This window comes from Polypterus senegalus, chromosome 9, assembly GCF_016835505.1.
Source record: "Polypterus senegalus isolate Bchr_013 chromosome 9, ASM1683550v1, whole genome shotgun sequence".
Lineage (NCBI taxonomy): Eukaryota > Metazoa > Chordata > Cladistia > Polypteriformes > Polypteridae > Polypterus > Polypterus senegalus.
The window spans coordinates 120,180,796-120,196,956 of NC_053162.1; the positions used below are offsets into that span (position 1 = coordinate 120,180,796).

At 35.1% G+C, this 16,161-nt stretch overlaps 1 protein-coding gene across 1 annotated transcript in view; it reads right to left on the reverse strand.

Moving 5' to 3' along the window:
- The window catches only part of LOC120535678 (C-type lectin domain family 4 member E-like), a 48,558-nt gene extending 33,939 nt beyond the window's left edge, over positions 1 to 14,619 (reverse strand). The window contains exons 1-3 of the mRNA XM_039763651.1: positions 14,373 to 14,619; positions 8,252 to 8,356; positions 2,026 to 2,211 (exon numbers count right to left, since the gene is read on the reverse strand). Of these exons, the coding sequence (XP_039619585.1) occupies positions 2,026 to 2,211; positions 8,252 to 8,356; positions 14,373 to 14,475 (394 nt within the window). The 5' untranslated portion in view covers positions 14,476 to 14,619. The remainder of the gene's footprint in view (positions 1 to 2,025; positions 2,212 to 8,251; positions 8,357 to 14,372) is intronic.
- Between the last annotated feature and the right edge of the window lie 1,542 nt (positions 14,620 to 16,161).

A 16,161-nucleotide genomic window follows, 5' to 3' on the forward strand; every position in this document is an offset into this window, starting at 1 on the left:
GTTAGTGAACTGAATTGAATAGTGAATTGAATTGATCTGATCTGCACACCAGTTCACCTTTTACTAATATCCCACCATCCGCTAACTCATTTGTCTCTATTCCAAATGGAGGCAGCTCTATACTTTATTTCATAAGTTATTAGTGTAATAATAACTACCAGCAGTGTGATTACACATACCCTACCAACTATCCAGAAAACAAACAAGGCTTTTTCCACTTGGGACCCCAAACATTTATCTTGTTTATATTCTTTTATAATTAGTTTTCTTCAACATTTTAAACACCTCCTATTTTTTACATGTAATTATTGGTGTTTTCTCAAATTACAGGTCCTCAGGCTTGTCTTTCAACTTTTTTTAAGATGTAATTTTTGGTTGATATTACTGTCATGCAGACACATGTCTGTTAGGAGTCACTATATCTTGGTGCTCTCAATTCAATCACTGTTGTTTTCAGAGACTCTTTATCTGGTATTGGAATCAGGAGGCATTAAAACATTACCAGGAGATTTTGTTTTTATACAAATAGCATCAAAATGCAGTTTTCATGGTTATATGAATTTTTAAATGGTAACTTAAAACTGTTTTTTTTTTCAGATTAGTAATACTTCAGTTGTTTTGTACTATGTAGTACTTTTCTCTTGACTTTAATGTCCATTCACCTTCTGTAACACTGCTTTTTTGACTCTACTCCTGCACAAGTTAAGTTAATGATTACCAGAAAAGGCTTTATTGACCAGACAGAGCAGAAAAACTTGACCCGTTGTAACCTGATGACCAGACAGAGTAGCAACAAATAAGTATTATATTTGTGTAAGTGAAAGGGTGCTTTGGTTTTTAACTGTAATACCAATTTACAGTTCCTAATTAGGCTTTTGTTTTTGGCACAAATGGTTGACATCAGTCTTAATTGCCACAGTCTTTGAATACAGATGCTGGAATTATACAGAGAGTTGGAGGAAGTAAAACCTCTAATGTAGCCTCTCATTTCTTGTGCTTTTATTCTACCATGTTGTAGGAGCTTAAGTTCTGCAGTGGTACATAATACACTTAATCATTATTGTCAGGTAATTTTTAATTATTGATTTAAACACTCTTGCAACATGATCAGTAAAAGCTTAAACTCAGGTCTATGGAGTTGTAAGCAGTGCTAACCCCATTGCCACCACACACAACAAAAAAAAAAAAGAAAGAAAAAGAAAAAACATGTACTGTATGTCCAATTTTGTGGTAAAAACATAAAAAGTATAAATAAGGGTAATGCAAGGAACAATATTTTAATAAACTTCCAAAAGGAACACCAAAATAAAGGAAACATTTCTGAAGATGTTTGGGAGAGTTCTTTCAGCCCTTTAGCCTGCTAGCTGCCAGCAGCTGTATTCTATAGCTGTAAACCAGGCTTCTGTAAAGGATGTGGGAGATATAGTTCATCTAAGGTTTGGATATTACATGGGGTTAGGTACAACTGATCAGTCCTAGGCTAAATGGTACTGGAAGTACTGCTGGGTCTCCAGTCAGAGCTGCTTAGATTTGGGAGTGGAGAAGACACAAGGCTTCATTTTAATAGCACAGTGTGATGCGTCTGTCGATATCATAAGAATGTTGATGGATGTGATTACTGGCAGAATGGAAAAGAAGACCAAAGGTTGCTACTGAAAGGGTTTGGAGGTGCTATACAGAGTAAAAGTTAGGGCATTTTTATGATATTGAAAGATGTAAAGGGCATAGCCTTTTCTATTTTGTATTATTTCCTCATTACATTTATTCCTTCTTTTAATGCCTCCTGTACTTTTTTAGTTCTGTAGTTAAAGCCCTTTTGCTCATCCTTTAGACTCCCATGATGTCTTTTTGAGTAAGGAATCGTTCAAAACAATCTCCTACTCATCACAGCAGGTAATATATGCTACGTACAGTCAAACTATTTAGACATCTAAAATAAGATTTACTTATTTCAATTATCTAGAGTAACAACTGTAGAAACAACATGTCCCATCCTGGCCATAAAATTTGGCTTCTCTTACTCACCGGAATCTGCAAGCTTTAGATTATCTGGAACTCGTTGCTGAAGAATGACATATTTGCTGCACAACTGACTGTAGAAATCCTGAACTTCAACAAGATTTTCTTCACATGTCTGAATCTGAGCATCAAGTTTAGGAACATCTTGTTGGCAGCCGCATCCAGAGTCCTTCATCTGACTCTGTCTGTGGACTAAATTAATGAACATTCAGTATATACAGTAATGAATTGTTAGTATAATGATACATAATAAGCAACCCAAGACACCCAAAAACACACACCAAAAAAACTGGCAAATTAGGATTTATTGAGTTCCTATACTGCGGTGGGCTGGGATTGGCTCCAGCAGACCCCCATGACCCTGTAGTTAGGATATAGCGGGTTGGATAATGGATGGATGGTTGGAGTTCCTATAATAAGTGGTAGTATATCTTGGTTGTGCTTAGCTAGTTTTCCATATTCTCTGAATTAATTCACATTTAATAAAAAAACACTAATATACATTATATTACTAGAGTATTAATAATATTTACTTGTATATAATAACTTACATTTTATTATTTTTATAATTGATTACATTTATGACCTACTACCTACATTTGTAAAGTATTTTATTTGTTGAAACATTTCAAAAAAATTAAATAACAAAATTGATACATTAAAAATATATTTATACAAAATGTATTTTGATTATGTGAATTTAAAAGGTACCAGGGAGTTTGCATGTTCTCCCCGTGTCTGCATGGGTTTCCTCCGGGTGCTCTGTTTCCTCCCACAGTCCAAAGATAAGCAGGTTAGGTGCATTGACGATCCAAAATTGTCCCGAGTGGGTGTTTGGTGTGTGTGTGTGTGTGTCCTGCAGTGGGCTGGCTCCCTGCCCAAGATTTGTTCCTGCCTTATATCCTGTGTTGGCCTGGATTGGCTCCAGCAGACCCCTGTGACTCTGTAGTTAGGATATAGTAGGTTGGATAATGGATGGATGGATAGATGTACCAGGGAACTCTAGCTAGGTCTTGGGGAGCTGAAGTGGCCGCAGGGTTTTCTTCCAACTCCATTTCTAAATTACAAACCAATAATTAGAAGCCAGTTGTTGATGCAATTATTACTCAGGCAGTATTTTTGTACTTTGTTTTAGTGAATTCATATGTAATGGCTTCTTGTTTTTATAATCAGCTGTCAATAACAATAAGATGCAAATGAAATGAGAAATAGTATCTCACCAGGTAATTAATGCCTTTTATACCTATGTGCATCTAACATGAGTTCTCTAGTTTTAATAATGTTTGGAAAAAAAATACAATTGATGGACTGAAAATATCTAAATTGCTCTGGCCCACAAATCATTTATTGTTTTTTTTTAAGTAATATACGATACCAGTAACAGGACACTGCACGATAATGTGCAGTGAATACACTTGACTTGAGCATTCATAGTTTTCCTACTCTTTCTCTGTACATTTACCATTCATTTGCTCCAAGGTGGATGCACTTGCTGCTTCCTGAGCAGCTCTTCCTTTCTACACCCTAGCAGCCCCCACTTCTTCTCTTCTTTTGTCTGCATCTTTTCACGTTAAAACTGATTAAGTCAGCGTTTGTGTTATAATTGCTTAGTATGTTTTCTTTAATCTTTCACTTAAGCTGGCCCTTAAGTCTTCAATCTGCCTCAAGAATGATTTAAGATATGAAGAGTTAGGGGAAGTGATGGCGAAGGTGTTAGGGAATGAGAAGGGCACCCATACGCAAGTGCCACATGGCTGCCCTGCTGGCCGCTGCCAAGAGTTGATTCCACAATAAAATAAAATAAAAATAAAAAGAGGAATAACCTTGGAGGTCAATCATCACCCTGAAAGCAGATAGTAGACGTCACGTAGTATATGTGTACCAAATTTCAGGTCAATGGTTTGCAAGCTACGGGTGATTTAAAATCCTGGACAGACAAATGAAAAGCCATGGTAGCGTATTACAGTTGTGCTTGAAAGTTTGTGAACCCATTAGAATTTTCTATATTTCTACATAAATATGACCTAAATCATCATCAGATTTTCACGCAAGTCCTAACAGTAGATAAAGAGAAACCAGTTAAACAAAGGAGACAAAAATATTATACTTGGTCATTTATTTATTGAGGAAAATGATCGAATATTACATATTTGTGAGTGTCAAAAGTATGTGAGCCTCTAGGATTAGCAGTTAGTTTGAAGATGAAATTAAAGTCAGGTGTTTTAAATCAATGGGATGACAATCAGGTATGAGTGGGCACCCTGTGTTATTTAAAGAACAGGGATCTTTCAAAGTCTACTCTTCACAACACATGTTTGTGGAAGTGTATCATGGCACTGACAAAGGAGATTTCTGAGGACCTCAGAAAAAGAGTTGTTGATGCTCATCAGGCTGGAAAAGGTTACAAAACCATCTTTAAAGAGTTTGGACTCCACCAATCCACAGTCAGACAGATTGTGTACAAATGGAGGAAATTCAAGATCATTGTTACCCTCCCCAGGAGTGGTCGACCAACAAAGACCACTCCAAGAGCAAGGCGTGTAATAGCGAAGTCACAAAGGACCCCAGGGTAACTCCTAAGCAAACTGAAGGCCTCTCTCACATTGGCTAATATTCATGTTCATGAGTCCACCATCAGGAGAACACTGAACAACAATGGTGTGCATGACAGGATTGCAAGGAGAAAGCCACTGCTCTCCAAAAAAAACACTGCTGGTTATCTGTAGTTTGCTAAAGATCATCACATGGACAAACCAGAAGGCTATTGGAAGAATGTTTTGTGGACGGATGAGACCAAAATAAATTAAAGTGTTATGCTTGGAGAAAGGAAAACACTGCATTCCAGCATAAGAACCTTATTCCATCTGTGAAACACGGTGGTGGTAGTATCATGGTTTGGGCCTGTTTTGCTGCATCTGGGCCAGAACGGCTTGCCATCATTGATGGAACAATGAATTCTAAGTTATATCAGAGAATTCTAAAGGAAAATGTCAGGAGATCTGTCCATGAACTGAATTTCAACAGAAGGTGGGTCATGCAGCAAGACAACGACCCTAAGCACACAAGTCGTTCTATCAAAGAATGGTTAAAGAAGAATAAAGTTAATGTTTTGGAATGGCCAAGTCAAAGTCCTGAAGTTAATCCAATCGAAATGTTGTGGAAGGACCTGAAGTGAGCAGTTAATGTAAGGAAACCCACCAACATCCCAGAGCTGAAGCTGTTCTGTACGGAGGAATGGGCTAAAATTCCTCCAAGCTGGTGTGCAGGAATGATCAAAAGTTACCAGAAACGTTTAGTTGCAGTTATTGCTGTAATGGGGGGGGTCACACCAAATACTGAAAGCAAAGGTTTACATACTTTTGCTACTCACAAATATGTAATATTCGATCATTGTCCTTAATAAATAAATGACCAAGTATAATATTTTTGTCTCATTTGTTTAACTGGTTTCTCTTTAACTACTTTTAGGACTTGAGTGAAAATCTGATGATGTTTTAGGTCATATTTATGCAGAAATATAGAAAATTCTAAAGGGTTCACAAACTTTCAAGCACAACTGTATATATAACGTTTTTATTGACAATAAATAAATGGAAAACACTGAATTAAATTACATGTTATTAGCAAGTTTTTTTCTAATTAAGAAAGAATTTAAAAAACTGTAACTACTGTGGCAATTCATGACTGAATATGAGTATCCCAGACATATAGTGTGCATGAACATTTTCATTGTTGAAAACTACCAAGGTTTTAATTTAAACAAATGTGATTACTGTAGGTTTTAATTTTGTTTGTTTTAAATATTTCATAAGATTCATGTGATATGGTTAGGTTGTGCTATTTTTGGATTGTTCTACAGTTTAAAATAAAAATTTGCATCTACTTTTACAGTCATATGGCAATTATTACCTTAAATTATCTGAGTAGCACAGTGCAATGTCTCTGTCAATGATGCAAGAATAATGGAGGATGGAAGTTACAACTTAGATAAGCACTGTAAGCATTTTCTCAAGTTTCTCAAGTGGGTTGTGAAAAATTTCTAGTATAAATTACTATATTATATGAATATTTGACCTGCTTTATCTTTTGTTAACATCTGGGTCTGCTGGATCTGGTCTGCTTGCAAACGAAAGTGTTGATTATGCCTCATCTTCTGAGACTTTACAGATCTGGTGCATTTTACCATCTAGACTAAACTGTTTGAAAAACAAAGGCTTATCAGTCAATACACTATTTCAAATTATTTTATAGTTCATCTAATCCAATTAATTGCTAAAATTAAATTAATAACTATTAACTTGTGAAAAAGAGCAGGTAAAATACAAAAACATGATACAACCAAGCTTTCACCAAGGGACAGCTGGAAGATTCAGAATTCAAAATCTGAATTAAAGCCAATATATTGACAAGCATTTGGGTATTGCATAAAAATAGGCAAAAGGCTGAAATTAGAACAATCTTTTCCTTTTTTTTTGTTGAAACATTTCAGATTACTGTTGTAAAATAGGCTATCACTAAATAAGACATATTTTAAGTTCATCAAGAGATGTAATCACCTGCATTATTTAAACTTCATCATATTTTCTAAGTTAGGATATTTTATTCATATAAGATTTTCCATTTTTATGATTAATTTAGCATTAGTTCCAATAAAACTTTTTTATACCCATATGCCTTTAAACATTTTTATACTGGAATTAGAATATTAGAACACTAAAACAATCTAGACAATAACAGGCCATTGAGCCCAACAGAGCTTACCATTCCTATTCACTTAACTCTTCTAAAAATACATTAAGTCTAGTTTTGAAAGTCCCCAAAGTCATATTGTCTACCACACTACTTGGTAGCTTATTCCAATTATCTATGGTTCGCCATGTAAAGATAAACTTCCTAATATTTGCTTGTGTGAAATCTACTCTTGATAAGTTTCCAACTGTGTCCCTGTGTTCTTGATGAACTCATTTTAAAATAATAGTGTGGATCCACTATACTAATTCCCTTCATAATTTTAAACATTTCAATCATGTATTTTCTTAATGTTCTTCTAGTTAAATTGAATAGACTCTTTTCATCGTTCCTTATAATTCATCCCCTTTAGCCCTGGAATCAGCCTAGTTGTTCTGGACTTTTTCTAGTGCAGCCAAGTCCTTTTTTAGCCCGGAGACCAAAACTGTACGGAATACTCCAGATGAATATTCTACACATTGTGTTATATAACCTAATATTCCGTTAGCCTTCTTAATGGTTTCTGAACACTGTCTCGAAGTTGATAGTATAGAGTCCACTACTACTCTTAAATCCTTCTCATAAGGTGTACTCTTGATTTTCAGACTTCCCATTGGGTAATTAAATTTTAACATTAACATTTAACTTCCTACATGTAATACTTTACATTTACTGAAATTTAATGCCTGTATGCTGTGCAAGTTCCTCTATGATTCAACAGATTCCAGATTATCTGCCAATTCACCTATCTTGGTATCATCTTCAGATTTAACTGGTTATTTATATTCCTATCAAAATCATTTATATAAAAAATAGCAGCAGCCCCTGACACTAACCCCTGTGTAACACCGCTCTTAACATCATCCAATTCTGATGAGGTTCCTCACGCCACAAACCTCTGCTTCCTGTGTCTGAGCCAATTCTGCACCCATCTGAAAACATCACCCTGAACTTCCACTTCTTTTAGTTTGATGCCCAACCTCTTATGTGGCACCTTATTAAACTACTTTCTGAAAGTCAAAATGATTTTATATGTGCCACATAGAATTCCTGCATGTTAGTAAAATATGACCTCCCTCTTCTGAACCCATGCTGAATCTTCAGCAAAACTCCTGTTCTTACCATGTGTTACTCAACCTTATCCTTAACAATTACTTTCATTAAGTTTCCTGTGATGCATGTCATATATCATATAAAACTTGTCCATACTATAAATACATAGCATATGGGTATACTGTTGTTTTTCTTTTTCCCATAATGCACACAGTTTTGCGCTCTGATCTAAAACATTCTTTACATGATAGAGCCCAGTAAAAATTGTCCACCTTCATCTACATTAAGCCCCATGAACTAACAAACTGACAAAAAAGCTTAACACAGCCATATATTTCCTATATTCTTCCCATAACATTAACATTCTTCACTCCTAGACATTAGTAATCTGGTGGCAGTGCATGAGTACATCCCTAAAACTAGTAGGTCAAGTAAACAAGCAGGTACATACAGAGTGTTCCTAGCATGATATTCATCACCAGAGATAAGCAGCAAACCAGGGTGAGTAAGATTGTTGCCATACGATAACACTTTGTTGATTTGGAGTATGCCATACCTGCAAAAAAGCAAGAAACTTTAAATACAAAGAGAAATTGGCAAAACAATTCTGACTGTAAATAGTAGGCTATATTACAAATTGTTAAACACATGCATCACATCTTAAAATTCATGGTGTGCAAATACTGTCCATAGGGTCCTGTACCAAAATATTAATTTTGATTGCTATACATTATTTAATTTTGTTATTAGCAGCATACTGAGCAGTACTATATGGGGAGACAGAGTTACTGTTAACATTTCATAATTAAATAAGTTAAACCATTGTCTGACTTTTATGAAAAACAAAAGTGGAAGCAATTAATGAACAGACCTCTGGGATATGAAACAGATACGTTTTACTTAATGCAGTTATCTTTTAAACTGAATATGCTGATCTGGTACATCATATGTTACCAATTTCCTTTAGCTCCTCTAAGATCTTAAACTCTTTTTATTCTTGAACAAATGTTGCCCCTTTCTCATAACAATACTGAACCCAAAATTCAAATTTAGTTAAAAATGAAAATTCTTTATATTAGCTAGATATCAATTTGGCGTGTTCAGTGTTATACTCTTACAACAGATCATCTGAAACTCTAGTATGTACTAAATGTTTTTCATTGTCATGTTCATAAAATTTACTTTGGTTCACTGTAGATCAAAACTACTGAAAGGTCAATTAATCAAATCAAAAAAGCTGTCATTATTCACTTAACTCAAACTTCATAAAACATGCCAAGACCATGTTTCCAATTCCTGGCCTGAACTTTCACTGTTCTTTTCAATAATCCTTAAATATTTAACATCTCAAAAGCTGCGTGTTGTCCCTGCTATCGTTGATACTCATTGTCTGGATAAATTGTTTTACTTTACCAATAACATGACTGTATTTTCAACAACAGTCTCTGTATCTGTTTGACCAGCTGTGATGCCTTTACATCACTTCTTGACTTCAAGACCCCTTTGAGAGTTTTTGTTGATCTCTGTTTGTCACTGCCTTAAGTCTCTTTGAAGCCTACATTCTTTTTTCCTAGTTTTTGCATTAGTATTCTCTTTACATTTCAACAGTAATTGCCCATTTTCAAAGACAAAGTTTACATGTGTTTGATTACACAAACGCTTTGCTTGATATCGTATACTTAATACTTCAAAAAAGATGATCCTGCCTCATTTACTGTTCCACCTTTCTTCTAATGACTATTGTGAACATTTTCAGTCTGGTTTTAGCTCTGGCCATAAAGTAGAAACATCTTTCTTGTAAGTTTTAAGGTACAGTATTTTAGAGAACTGTGATGTATATCTGACCCACATTTTACTTTAACTGGTTTGTCGGCAGCATTTGTGTGAGGATCTAACATTTCTCTTCATTAAGAAAATGCAACAGCAAAGATTTACTGAGTGACAAAGAAAAAAATTTGAGAGGGCAAAATCAAATCACAATTTTATTTGCTGCTTGTATTAAAATAATCAATCATTGTCCAATCCGTGTCAGGCAGAGTTTAATTGGATTTTGGCACAATGAATGGTGCTGCAGCAGTTAAGATACTTGCCTGCTTGCTCTCTCTTTCTTTTGGTCTCAGTGCTCTGGCCATTATCTTCTACATGTTCTATCAGAATTGCAGAAGCTTGGAGAGTGGATAGGTGGTAGTGATGCCCCGGTCTCCAAATCTGACATATACGTTTGTGACTGGGGTGTCTCTGTCTGGTTAGTACATATAACAACTCTAGGAAAGTTTATTTCTATTCTCATGTTTTCAATTCTCTCAAGTGCACATTTGGTATATTTTGATTTTTGTTACTGATATCCTCAAAACAAAATCACAGGAAAACAAAGCATTACTTGTAACACATACACATGACAATAAACTTGACTTAATTTGACAATATAAAACTTTCTTTTCCTTCTGATCTTTTAAATAATCTTCAATCTGTAACTTATTTCACTTAATCTGGAATTTACAATGGAAGTTAAAATGAAATATGTTTTTAAATTGACATACTTTCAGTGTTAAACATTTAGTTGCATCCAGATATATCTAGAATTTACCATTCCAGAAACAATCAATTACACCTTTATCATCTTACAATTAAACTATTAAACCTTGAAGAATTTTATAAATGAGAGGAAAACATTCAGTGTAGCATGCTTATTACAGTGGTCACTAAAGGAGTTTTTATTGAAACATTCCTCTGTTAGTCTTTTAATTCAATTAAGGTTTTCCATCCACATCAAACTTCTTAAGTCATTTCTATTGGGTTTCAAGTACTCGGTATACAAAATTTAAAAAACTGTTCCCAAACCTTAAAGCTGGGCATGGTTTATCGCAATCACCTAAAACAAAGCTCTTAATGTTTTTTTGCAGAATCGAATATAATAGTGCACAATATTGTGGTTTAGGACCTTTAGTGTCCTTTCTCCTATACAATGCTTGTATGAGAAATACAATTGAATTGTTACATCTGTTTACTCTAGTAGTACTGGTTACAAAAGGCAGGAACCAGCACTGACCATGCAAATCAGAACCAATCAGAGCGTATACTCACAGACGTGCTCACACTCACCCATAGTAGACTAGGACAGAATCATCTGTCCACTCGAGTACTTGTCTTTTGACTATGGAATAAAACTGCAGCTCTCCAAGGAAATGGGGAGGTAATTAAACCTCATTCTGGTTAGGGCAGGAAATAGGGCCCAAAAGAGAGGAGGAAATATTATCTATCTATCTATCTATCTATCTATCTATCTATCTATCTATCTATCTATCTATCTATCTATCTATCTATCTATCTATCTATCTATCTATCTATCTATCTATCTATCTATCTATCTATCTATCTATCTATCTAACTTTCCAAAGCATGTCTATATTTATTGAAACACATGGAGAAGGTCCATTCCATGTGATATCTTTGCAGCAAGCAGGGCTATTTTTCTGAAGGTCAAAGAAAAATTAAAATGCCACCTAATGAATCATATTACAAATGTTTAAATATACACATTTGCTTTTGAAAACAGAAATTTCAATGCAGAAACATAAAACGTAATATTAGAAAATATAGATTGTGCATTTTAATAATTGTTCAACACAATGTTTGCTCAAATTTGGATGTGGTGAGTTGCGCACAAGTGTAGAGTTTAATATTCTGTGTTCGCTTGTTAAAACATTGTTTTGTAGTTTAAACAGAACTGTGTCACCCTATTCAAGAACTGTGTATTATGAAAGATGCTGTAATAAATTAAAGGTTAATTCATTTAAAAACCTAGCTCAATTCTCTAGACTCTGTTTTTTTCTTAAAGTTAAAAGACATGATTGATATTTAAGTGTTGGGAATGCATTCTAGTAGGGACTTACACCTACTGAAAAATTCTTGGTACAAATTTATTAAGCCTACATAACTGTTTAGAATAAAAAAAATATATATCACAGAAAGCTGTATACGAACAATCTATGCTGCTTAAGCCTAATGTTCATTAATCAACAACAGTGTCATGCCAGAGTATGTTATTTACAAAACTGTTTCATGGAAGATAGGAACTCTTTAAACAGAATAACAAGCAGAAAGCATACAAAAATGTACAAAATGTCAATCTAATTTATAAATAAATAAATTCCATTAACTTTTTAATTACGAACAATAGATTTTTAAACTGTGTGTAAAGCTTTTTTTTCTTTCTTCAAGAAAGAACTATACGAAATAGAGCACTGTGCAATTACCCGTAAATAAAAAGAAGCGTTCTGGCTTTTGGCTTATCAGATGTGTTACAACACATTTTCTTGGCACTCGAGTACAGCTACACGAGGCGTGTGCGGTAGTGAGGAGTGAACTTTATTCTGCTTATTAGCATTCCCGAAAATGTGTTTAATTTTAATAGTTACGCAAACCGTTTTAGTAAAATAAGCACTTATTTCATAAAACGTATATTAAGTGCTCACTATATGGGGTTAAAGTAAAAGTAATTTCACATTGCTATAGGTAGCACTGCAAATACAATTTGTTTATGTAATGCCTAGTCGTGACTGGAAGCAATAATTAGGAGCTCGCAAAAAAGAATATTTAGAAAAGTCGGATTTATAAAAACAAGTGATTAATTCATGGATAAATTAGTAGCTAAAATATTGAACTGCAATACCACAACACAATCCACTCTGCTATCCAAATACTCTTCAGGGATTAAACGACTGAAATCGCAGTTGCAGAACTTGCCATCAATGAAAATGCTACCGTTTATTTAATTTCAAACCCAATCATCAAAAACTAGATACCTTCATATTTAGCATTACACCTATAATTATACCCTAAAGCATTAAGGTGTTAAAAACCGACGGCGGTCCGTGGGCGATACCATTTAGTAAAAAATGAAACACTTTTAGATTTTCTCTTCTTTTTCTGAATTTGCTATCGTGTAAATCCAAATCGGCAGCAAAGCTTTGTTTAACGTCTGTATTTTGCACGTTCTCTGTACGTGCAAGTGACGATTCCTCTCAACACCCCCCCAAAGATGCAACTAACGATTCCAAATAGGCCCTATGGGAAGGGTGGGCGTGTGAGAGAGTGGCCGTGCTGTAGAAGGTCGTCCAGACTGCTGCTTCCTGCACTTACTATGAAAAGACCAGTTAACAAGGAGCCCTTATTTCACACAAGAATTTTTCACTTTACAAGACTTATTTATAAAAAAAGCTACTCGCATGTATGTTTGCATTGGCACATATTCTGTATTAATATGAATTATATGTATGTATATGAAGATCTATCTATCTATCTATCTATCTATCTATCTATCTATCTATCTATCTATCTATCTATCTATCTATCTATCCACACAGACTTATATAATATGATACTGTAAGTAGCATTGTCTATTAAACGTGTTCCAACACGTTTTCTTGGCACCCGATTATAGCTACGTGCTGAGTTAACGCACAGGACTGTGCACTTATTAAAAGTGAACTTTATTTTCCTTATCAGCGTTAACTAGAAATATTTATTCTTTTTGAAATAATTGCCGGAATGTGTTGATGGTTCAAACTGCCCAATACTTGATGTTTAATAATGGTTATACGACACTGTCTTATTGCCTAATCAAGAACGTTAACATATTTCCAGTGAAAAATCATTAACACAGTAGTCAGTCCAAACGGGCGCACATTTGGATTTTCGAACTACAACAGTTATAAAGCAATGTTAAGAGCAATTATGAACGTACAAGGTGATGGAGAAGGATATTATGGAGAAAGACAGTCCACCCACAGGCAGGTCCGGTGAATTGGCGTTGATAAATTGTCTGAAGTGTGTGTGCGTGTACGTGACAGGGCTGACTCCCTGGAAGGCGATTTTTTTTTGCTTGATGCTTGATGGTATTGGCTCCAGCCTCCCCGCGACCTTGCTCAGGATAACCGGGTTTGGAAAACTAATGGATGGGTGGACTGTATATGAAAAATAAAGTGCCTTTAGAGGCGATTCCCGATCTTGTGTTGCTAGCTGCACCCAAAAAAAAAAAAAAAATATATATATATATATATATATATATATATATATGTACATGGTGATGTGAATAATGCGAGCAGTTGACTGTAGCTCTACTCAAACCCCTGCCCCGTCATTTATACCGAGTTAGGGTTTAGAGCAGAACTGTTGTCAATGTTACTGATTTTATTTAGACTTCTTTTGAAAGTTTTGACTACTTTATGTACACATGTATTCATATATACAGTATAAATTTTGCATGCTTGGTTACCAAGGGTGTTTGCTGTTTGCTGCTCGTGTCAAGTTCAAGTATAAACAACGGATAAACAAAGTTCTCGGCCGAGTGAGTCAAGTCGTCATGTCCGTTGTATTCTCATCCGAGCTCTCTAGGTTTTTCTTTTCATTCATTCATTCATTCATTCACGAATCTTTGTCTAATATCGTTCGCGTGAAGATTCGATCTACCTCTTCATTTACTATGAACAGTGTGTCCTGAAGAGACTTTACTTTCAACCAGACAGTGTTAACTCACAGTAGTTAGAATCGTTTGATTAAATTATATTTACCTGGCAGTTTTTCGTTTGGCATTTTAATGATTGGCCGTGTAGCACTTGAACCGATTTCTTCGTTGAAGTCGTGCAACGCAGTGTAGTTTTCACTCGTATCCATTTTTTCTGAGCACGTTGAAGCGGCTGGTAGACTGCTCCTTGTCGTCTCCTCTGTCAGTTATCTCCCTACAGTCTCGCTTGCCTCGGGAGATCACTCGCTTTTTCTCTCTGTAGCGATTTCCTGTGCGTATCACAAGCCCGGTCCCGTACCAAAGCCAAATAAAACAAAATATTATCCAAAGCAAATCGTACTGCTGCAATAGTGAACCTATTTTCGCAATCGCTTACAACACGCTTTATCTCCGTAAAAAGTTAAACCAAATCTAAGCTTTGACATATTACTTTTTACAAGTTATTTAAAAAAAAAAACACTGCCAAATGCAAGCTCTTACTGTGGGGCATTGCAGCCTCGCGTTAGCAATACACAGTATGAGTTTTGGAAGGTGACGGTGGTCGGAGATCCAGACACAGGATTCAAAGAAAAGCAAGAAAGATCCCAATAAAAGAAGCCTTGTTTAGTAAAATAAATAAATAACGCGTAAAATAGAAAGACCAGATTTTCTGTTATAAGCATTTTACGTCAGGTGTTATATTTTTGTGTTTCATTTTTATATCGAACTTTGACAGATTAATTAAGTTTATGGGCTGGCCTTATTTAGAAAAATGTGAAGTTCTTTGAGATAAACTGAAATCTGAGGAGTTATGTGTGTTTTTGTTTATTTGAAAACAACTTTGACACTTCTTTAATTTACTGTTTCTTAAATGTTAAATCAGTTGTTAAATAATTTGTTCACATTTTTAAACTTTAAGAAGAATGTCCATTGAATTGTGTCTGCATCTCCAGCCACTGCACCTTCGGAACCCAACACTTAAAGTACCTTAATAATTTATTGGTCATTAGTTAAACCATCATATTAAGAATGAACTGGTCATGTTACATAACTTTAAAGTGTTCCTTGTGCTATACTACCAAAGATAAAACACATACAAATACTTTTTTGCAGTAAATATGACTAGCATGATTCTCTACAGTTGTGCTTGAAAGTTTGTGAACCCATTAGAATTTTCTATATTTCTGTATAAATTTGACCTAAAACATCATCAGATTTTCACTTAAGTCCTAAAAGAAGATAAAGAGAAACCAGTTAAACAAATGAGACAAAAATATTATACTTGGTCATTTATTTATTTATATTTGTGAGTGGCAAAAGTATGTGAACCTCTAGGATTAGCAGTTTGAATGTGAAATTAGATTCAGGTGTTTTCATTCAATGGGATGACAATCAGGTATGAGTGGGCACCCTGTGTTATTTAAAGAACAGGGATGTATCAAAGTCTGCTCTTCACAACACATTTGTAGAAGTGTATCATGGCACAAACAAAGGAGATTTCAAAGGACCTCAGAAAAAGAGTTGCTGATGCTCATCAGGCTGGAAAAGGTTACAAAACCATTTCTAAAGAGTTTGGACTCCACCAATCCACAGTCAGACAGATTGTGTACAAATGGAGGAAATTCAAGATCATTGTTACCCTCCCCAGGAGTGATCGACCAACAAAGATCACTCCAAGAGCAAGGTGTGTAATAGTCGGCAAGGTCACAAAGGACCCCAGGGTAACTTCTAAGCAAACTGAAGGCCTCTCTCACATTGGCTAATATTCATGTTCATGAGTACATCATCAGGAGAACACTGAACAACAATGGTGTGCGTGGCAGGGTTGCAAGGAGAAAGCCACTGCTCTCCAAAAA